Source organism: Anomaloglossus baeobatrachus, chromosome 7, assembly GCF_048569485.1.
Source record: "Anomaloglossus baeobatrachus isolate aAnoBae1 chromosome 7, aAnoBae1.hap1, whole genome shotgun sequence".
In the NCBI taxonomy this organism is placed as follows: domain Eukaryota; kingdom Metazoa; phylum Chordata; class Amphibia; order Anura; family Aromobatidae; genus Anomaloglossus; species Anomaloglossus baeobatrachus.
The window spans coordinates 295,571,718-295,580,307 of NC_134359.1; the positions used below are offsets into that span (position 1 = coordinate 295,571,718).

Genomic DNA, 8,590 nt, shown 5'->3' on the forward strand with positions numbered 1-8,590 from the left:
TTCTAGGATTCTCACAGGTGGACGCTGATTGGTGAATGATTACGGCAGCCAATCATTGTTTGTCTTCCAGGCGGCCATTGTGAATGTGGTTCAGATCTGGGTTCCTTGGCCACTGGACTCTATGGACAATCCTTGCCCTGAAGGTGCAGAGAATGAGATCACATGACCCAGGCAGCGGTGATGGTGTAATCTGAGTATGGATGTGCGGTGTATAATCTCACTGTACATAATGGGCCGTGTGGTGCAGTAATCCTCCGCAGCCGCCGGCCTCATACAGGCGAGACGTCCTAGAAAACCGCCACAGACTCCGTATGTTCCACTACGAGGGCCTGTAATAAAGGGGGGGGGGGGTACTTAGTTTTTTCCTACATCACATGGATTATGTTGAGAGCAAAAGGCAAAGCACATTAAGAAGGGAATGCTGGGAGATTTCAGCTCTGAAGTGTGCAGAGTTGTGATTACAGCTCTGGAGTAATAGGTTGGGTTTTTATCTGAGTTGTCAATTCTGTTTTCTGATCCGTGATAGGACAATGTAAGTTATGTGGTGCCACATCCACATGATGCCAGATCACTCATCCACCTGCAGCCCATCACCCACATGACCATTCGTCAACAGTGAGCACAGTATTGGGGCAGCCATGTACAGGGCTCCCTGCTGCTGCTGTGTCAACCTCCTCCTGGTCGCAGAACTGAGGACGCCCTGTAGTGTCAATAATGCTGGTGTCCTGCACTAATTTCACCTAAACAGAACAAACCTGCTGAAGGGAGATCAATATGACACATTCTGCTGATGAGAAGCAGAAAATACAGGGGGTGGAGGCGCACAAAAAAAAAATGTTGTCTGGTATTCTAAGGCTGGGGAGGCCCATGGCATTCGTGCCCTCCCCAGCTTAAAAATAGCAGCCTGCAGCCACTCAGAGTTGACACATCCATTAGAAGTGCCAATTCTAGCGCTTTACCTGGTTCATTCTGATTGCCACCGCTCAAGAGCAGTCTGTGTAATATAAAGGGTTAGTAACAGCTGTGATTTGTATAAAAAAAAAACAAACAAAAACCCAAACCCTTATCTGAACTTGATACTTAACAAGGTAATCTTTACACTGACAACATTGGTTCCTGCTGATTCTTTACATCAGTCCAGTGATGAGTATCCACATGACCACTGCAGCCAGTCATGAGTGGCAGCAGCCACATATTATTGCAGGGCAGTAAATCGATAGTTAGGGGTTAATGGGCGACAGTGTCCCCTTTTTATAGCTCCTGCTATTTCCCTTCTAATTTTGCCACCTTAACCCTCCTGTGACTGGCTCTCAGGCCACGTGTCAGTTGTGGCCACGGATCTCATAACTGTGCACTATTTCATAGGAGGGTAAAGCATTTAACCCAGTAATGACATGAAGCCCCCCGCACGTTGTGTTTATTAATGGGGTTACAGCACTGACAATACAAGATGGAGGAGTACATATTGCACGTGTGTGAATGGCGTCTTACTGCACATTAGTGACCGCTCCAGTCACTGAGCTGCAGCTCGGCCCTTTATTTTGCTGGCGTTAGTGGGTTTCTCCACCCTCAGTGACACACACACACACACACACACACATATATACATATATACATATATACATATATACATATATACATATATACATATATACATATATACATATATATATATATATATGCCACCATAACTGGCTTTGTTACCCATGGCAACCACTCCTCATTTCTAATGTTGCTATAGGCAACAGTTGTGGATCCACAGCCTTGTGATTCCCAGTAACCCATAGGCAGCCAATTAGATTGCAGCTTTCATTTGCAAGCTACCATTGAAAGTGTAAAAGCATCGAACCTGTTGCTATGACAACGCCACCTCTCAGATGGGATTCTGGGCCTTAGTTATAACAGTACAGTCAGATTTTAGAAATGTTTTTATTGAACACCATATAGAAATAGTCGCCCCCACAGGCTCCGGAGCGTTTCGAAGTAATGGTCCCAAGATCCGGCAGAACCAGAGGAACAGATGGTCTATAGCAGCCAATCAGGTTACAGCTTTCATTTTCCATAGGCCAGCTCAGAAGAGGGAGCTGAATTCTGATTGCTTGCTATGGTAACAGTGTTTTGTCTCCACGCACTAGTTTTGCTAAAGCAGCCCCCTATATGTCACAGTCTTTTCTCCACCACACGTCATAAGTTCCTTCACAAGTTCTTAAACGCCTCCTTGTTCTCCTCCATCCATGGCTCAAAGGTCTTGGCCTTGGGGTTCAGCTCCTTGGTCATCGCCACGTCCCTGTCGGGCTTCATGATGTAAAAGCGGAACATGTTGGCCAGTTCTGCCGCTCCGGGGAAGCCGAGCTTCTCATAGGCTTCAGGGGTGATCTGCGGGTAAAATGCACAATTAAGGGACATTGCACCACAGGCCTCAATATAATCTATTGCTCTCTGGTATCATCCATGTTAGGCAGAGGAGGTAGTTTGCTCCTGGGTTGCTGGACAGTCAGCAGAACTATAAATGCAGCTCTGGTTCAGTGGGTATACAACGATCCCCCCCTCCCCCACCCCATCTAGTATCAGGTACAAGAAGTCTGCCTTGTTAATCACCCAGTCTGGAGGTTTCTCATTAGAGGGTAGAGCACAAGTGTAAAATTTACATCTACGTTTGCCCCAGTGAGATAAGCGTGATCCATCCCCGGAGAGGCCGCTGATCTCACCTTGGCATCTTTGATGTCCTTGCCGGTGACTCTGGACATTATGGCCGCATACTGCTCCACCGTCAGCTTCTCCGTGCTGAGACCGATGTTCTTTCCTATGTATTCTGATGGAGACTTCAAGATGCTGAGCACCACGCCGCCCAAGTCCTTGACGGACATCCCATCCAGGAGCACGTCACCCATCGGGACCGCTGGAAAGAGAAAAATTATTAAACAAGCTTGTTGGGGAGTCAAATCTGTAGACTGGACGCAACTGTAACAAATCCTCAGCTGTTGGCCATTAAAGTTTGGATGGTGACAAGTATTTGCCTATTCAGACAGCTCTTAGGCTATAGACAAAAAAAAGACTGCCTGGCGCATAACTGAACATTACAAAATATAAAAAAAAAAACAAAAAACGACAGTTTGCACTCTGATAATGCTAAAGTATGGAAACCATGAATGTGTGAACATGGACCTGCATTACTGCTAAGGAAAATCTAAGAAAAATGAGATATTTAGCATATAGAAATGGCCATTAAAAATTGTTTTTGCCATTTGGGTTTTGCACTGCAAAGCTGAGTTTTTGACCAAAGTTCTGCAACAAAAAGGCTGCATTTTGAACTGCATAGTGCGGACAAGAAACCCAAATTCCCATAGACTTTGCTTGAAAAGCAGAACACAACCATTTTGGCATTAAACGCTGCAGTTGAAAAAGCAGCAAAAAAAGCAGGTAAAAAGCAACGTGCGGACATAGCCTTAAAAAGCTTTTTTTATTCTCCAATCATCCAGAGCTGCATTCATAATTCTTATATTTTAAGTTGGAAGTTCGGCTACATTATATCACTGCTGCCCCCTGCTGGTAATAAAGCATTCACTGACCAGGCATCAGGTTATTCCCTGTACAAGTCTGAATACAGCGCTTGTGTGACTAGAAGAGGGCCCCGACGCCCTTTAAATAGACGAGGGCCCCGACGCCCTTTAAATAGACGAGGGCCCCGACGCCCTTTAAATAGACGAGGGCCCCGACGCCCTTTAAATAGACGAGGGCCCCGACGCCCTTTAAATAGACGAGGGCCCCGACGCCCTTTAAATAGACGAGGGCCCCGACGCCCTTTAAATAGACGAGGGCCCCGACGCCCTTTAAATAGACGAGGGCCCCGACGCCCTTTAAATAGACGAGGGCCCCGACGCCCTTTAAATAGACGAGGGCCCCGACGCCCTTTAAATAGACGAGGGCCCCGACGCCCTTTAAATAGACGAGGGCCCCGACGCCCTTTAAATAGACGAGGGCCCCGACGCCCTTTAAATAGACGAGGGCCCCGACGCCCTTTAAATAGACGAGGGCCCCGACGCCCTTTAAATAGACGAGGGCCCCGACGCCCTTTAAATAGACGAGGGCCCCGACGCCCTTTAAATAGACGAGGGCCCCGACGCCCTTTAAATAGACGAGGGCCCCGACGCCCTTTAAATAGACGAGGGCCCCGACGCCCTTTAAATAGACGAGGGCCCCGACGCCCTTTAAATAGACGAGGGCCCCGACGCCCTTTAAATAGACGAGGGCCCCGACGCCCTTTAAATAGACGAGGGCCCCGACGCCCTTTAAATAGACGAGGGCCCCGACGCCCTTTAAATAGACGAGGGCCCCGACGCCCTTTAAATAGACGAGGGCCCCGACGCCCTTTAAATAGACGAGGGCCCCGACGCCCTTTAAATAGACGAGGGCCCCGACGCCCTTTAAATAGACGAGGGCCCCGACGCCCTTTAAATAGACGAGGGCCCCGACGCCCTTTAAATAGACGAGGGCCCCGACGCCCTTTAAATAGACGAGGGCCCCGACGCCCTTTAAATAGACGAGGGCCCCGACGCCCTTTAAATAGACGAGGGCCCCGACGCCCTTTAAATAGACGAGGGCCCCGACGCCCTTTAAATAGACGAGGGCCCCGACGCCCTTTAAATAGACGAGGGCCCCGACGCCCTTTAAATAGACGAGGGCCCCGACGCCCTTTAAATAGACGAGGGCCCCGACGCCCTTTAAATAGACGAGGGCCCCGACGCCCTTTAAATAGACGAGGGCCCCGACGCCCTTTAAATAGACGAGGGCCCCGACGCCCTTTAAATAGACGAGGGCCCCGACGCCCTTTAAATAGACGAGGGCCCCGACGCCCTTTAAATAGACGAGGGCCCCGACGCCCTTTAAATAGACGAGGGCCCCGACGCCCTTTAAATAGACGAGGGCCCCGACGCCCTTTAAATAGACGAGGGCCCCGACGCCCTTTAAATAGACGAGGGCCCCGACGCCCTTTAAATAGACGAGGGCCCCGACGCCCTTTAAATAGACGAGGGCCCCGACGCCCTTTAAATAGACGAGGGCCCCGACGCCCTTTAAATAGACGAGGGCCCCGACGCCCTTTAAATAGACGAGGGCCCCGACGCCCTTTAAATAGACGAGGGCCCCGACGCCCTTTAAATAGACGAGGGCCCCGACGCCCTTTAAATAGACGAGGGCCCCGACGCCCTTTAAATAGACGAGGGCCCCGACGCCCTTTAAATAGACGAGGGCCCCGACGCCCTTTAAATAGACGAGGGCCCCGACGCCCTTTAAATAGACGAGGGCCCCGACGCCCTTTAAATAGACGAGGGCCCCGACGCCCTTTAAATAGACGAGGGCCCCGACGCCCTTTAAATAGACGAGGGCCCCGACGCCCTTTAAATAGACGAGGGCCCCGACGCCCTTTAAATAGACGAGGGCCCCGACGCCCTTTAAATAGACGAGGGCCCCGACGCCCTTTAAATAGACGAGGGCCCCGACGCCCTTTAAATAGACGAGGGCCCCGACGCCCTTTAAATAGACGAGGGCCCCGACGCCCTTTAAATAGACCAGTCACTGAGGAAAGTCTTCTCCGGAAGAGTAAGGGCCCCAGAAATTGGAAAGCCATTTAAGCGCTTTATTTAGAGCAGATCACAAGTCTTCAGTCACTGCAGGATATGTGGGAAGTTGGTGCCAGAAACGTGACTGCATGTTTAACATTTCCATACTTCCGGCCACATTCCAACTAGACCTCGCTCAATACTTCTATTGTGAGGCCGCACAGTCTAGTTGGCACAGGACTGCATGTATGCAAATCACACGTTTGGTTTAGACACAGGTAACTGGAGGGGAGGCCTTAGTCATCCTAGAGAAGAAATTATGACAATGGCAATTCTTATAGAAGACCCTGCTTCCTGTACCTAGTGAGTAGCCATCACCGTCCTTGTTCTTCTGGGGTCTGAAGAAGGTCAGCAGGTTCTCGTAGTAACTGGGAAGCCGCACGCTGCTCATGGGGACCCCGATCTCACGGAAATATTCCTCAATTTCTCCTTTCCCATCAAAGTGCAGCACCTCCAGCTTTCCCTCCGTCAGTTTCTTCACATTCTCCAGGCCACTGAAGACCACGATCTCCAGGGCGAGACGCTTGGAGATATCTGCTATCAGTTTACCCTGGAGAAAAATATAAAATACATAACAGCCCTTACATGAATCAAGAGGCTCAGGATGAGCACCACATCATTCCATCCATCCATGGGGTCGTTACCTGTGTGACCTCTTTCTCTTTGCTGAAATGCTCCCAGAAGTTGGTGACCAGGAACGCCCCATACGCTCCGCTCAGTGCGGCCTCCAGGCTCTTCTCATCGTCCAGATCCGCGGACACGACCTCCGCTCCGGCCTCCTTTAGCTTCGCAGCTGCCGGTTTGCTGGGGTCTCGAGTCACTGCCCTGACCTCAAAGCTGCCATCATCCAGGAGAGCGGCAGCGACCGACCCACCCTGAGCTCCTGGAGAGAGAAAGGACCAGACATGGCGGACATCAGCACCGCAGCCAAACTCCCCACCCAGGAGTCCGGGAAAGCCAAGTGACCACCTAAAAATATTCACCAGCAGCCCCGATCTAGCGGGGACAACACAGACCGGCACCAGAGGGTGCTCCAAGGGATTGATTTTCTTGTCGTAAAAATGGTTCTAACAGCGACTTTATTATTTGTACCTCATGTCCTTTCCTTCCCCCCCCCCCCCCCCATTATGGATGTGGTTTGTGTTATACACCCATTTTAACTGTTACAAATGTTATTTGCGCCTTAGCACGGCAGTATCAGTGGAGTAGGAAGACTTAAGTAGGAGACATTTTTTGCAAGAAAATCTTATTTCTCTTTTTGGAGGACACACACCACACAGATTTTTTTTTTATTCAAGTACTGCACACGAATTAGCACAATATGGAAAGGGGAGAAAAAAAACCCAAACAAACCATACATAATATAAACACAATAACCACTAATATGTTACAGTCTTTCAAAGGAAAAAAAATAACCCCAGATATAGATATAGATATCTATGTATATGTGGGGTTATTTTTTCCTTTGAAAGACTAACATATTGGTTGTTAGTGTGATAGATAGAGATTTAGAGATATCTCTATCACACTAACAAAAGACCAAAGAAGAAAAAAAAAACAAAAAAACACCAAAAAACACCAGCACAACAAGAGGGAGCTCCTTTCCTTTGTTAACCATCAGGGTGCTACAGTCATTAGTAGCTGCAGCATCTAAAGGGGTTAATCAGACAACCCATGCTGCTATGGCTGATCAGCTATAGGTCACACCTGCTGCATCTCAAGTCAGGGGTAACATGGGGATTGGGGGGGGGGGGGGGAAGAAAAAAAAAAATACATTTTGTGAACAAATCATTTATAATCAATGTTTTTTTAATTTTCAGATTTCCTTGTCCACAAAAGCATGCTGACCTTTCCACAGGTTTCTTTTGCTATGCAAGCTGAACCTCATAATGCAAGGGTTAGGCCATGTCCGCACGTTGCTTTTTACCTGCTTTTTTGCTGCTTTTTCAACTGCAGCGTTTAATGCCAAAATGGTTGTGTTCTGCTTTTCAAGCAAAGTCTATGGGAATTTGGGTTTCTTGTTCACACTATGTTGTTCAAACTGCAGCCTTTTTGTTGCAGAACTTTGGTCAAAAACTCAGCTTTGCAGTGCAAAACCCAAATGGCAAAAACAATTGACATGTTGCTTCTTTGAAAAGCTGAGTTTTTGACCAAAGTTCTGCAACAAAAAGGCTGCATTTTGAACTGCATAGTGCGGACAAGAAACCCAAATTCCCATAGACTTTGCTTGAATAGAAGAACACAACCATTTTGGCATTAAACGCTGCAGTTGAAAAAGCAACGTGCGGACATAGCCTTAAAAACATAGAATTCATGGATGTCTTCCTTATCAAGGATCAATCTGTACACACACACACACACACACACACTTTGTCAAAACAGTTGCACCCAGTAATCTAAGTGATACATCACTGGATTCAGGATCTCTGTCCTACAGCATACTGCTCTGAGATGAGGTAGCAAAACTCTGCTGACAGATTCCTTTTAAGGGGTTAAGCAGGGGGGGGGGGGTCCCCCACATGTTACATAAGCCGCAAGTTACAGATTTCCTGCCCCGTTTAGTGTATATGGTGAAGATTTCTACATCAGATATTTCCATTATGAAATGCCACTACATGGAAAGTCGCCATCAGACGCACATTGCCCCCTGCATCAAGAGAATGGGACAGCTGCCATATTAATGAGAAACCCAGCCCTGGCCCCACAGCAAAGAGGAGAATCAAAGGGAAAAGCATCAGGAAAATAATGGAATATAGTCAGATGAGGGGAACGGGCACAGAATCCCCCCCACATCCAGACACCCCCAAACTTCAGCCCTTCCCCCTCCCTGCACTCACCTGTGGCTCCAAACACTACAATCACTTTCTTGTCAGCCATGGCCACTGCTGTAGACTGGAGGGTTCCTGCAGGTATACAGCCCGGCCCAGTGTAGAGAGGGTTATATACTGAAGCCCCGGACCCTCCCCGCCCCT

At 48.6% G+C, this 8,590-nt stretch overlaps 1 protein-coding gene across 1 annotated transcript; it reads right to left on the reverse strand.

The window, feature by feature from the left end:
• Positions 1 to 1,944: 1,944 nt before the first annotated feature.
• Positions 1,945 to 8,590, reverse strand: LOC142246458 (nmrA-like family domain-containing protein 1). The gene is made up of 5 exons (XM_075319515.1): positions 8,456 to 8,590; positions 6,263 to 6,501; positions 5,919 to 6,168; positions 2,709 to 2,899; positions 1,945 to 2,376 (listed from the first exon to the last, which is right to left on the reverse strand). The coding sequence occupies exons 1-5, from the start codon at positions 8,493 to 8,495 to the stop codon at positions 2,197 to 2,199; spliced, it is 900 nt and encodes a 299-aa protein (XP_075175630.1). The 5' UTR covers positions 8,496 to 8,590; the 3' UTR covers positions 1,945 to 2,196.

Bases quoted from the DNA above. Each gene is read 5' to 3' on its own strand.
- LOC142246458 (XM_075319515.1), bottom strand. From the start codon at position 8,495: ATGGCTGACAAGAAAGTGATTGTAGTGTTTGGAGCCACAG. The intron at 6,502-8,455 runs GTGAGTGCAGGG...TTCTCTCTCCAG, and splicing joins TGTAGTGTTTGGAGCCACAG to GAGCTCAGGGTGGGTCGGTC. The intron at 2,377-2,708 runs GTGAGATCAGCG...TTTTACCCGCAG, and splicing joins AGGACATCAAAGATGCCAAG to ATCACCCCTGAAGCCTATGA.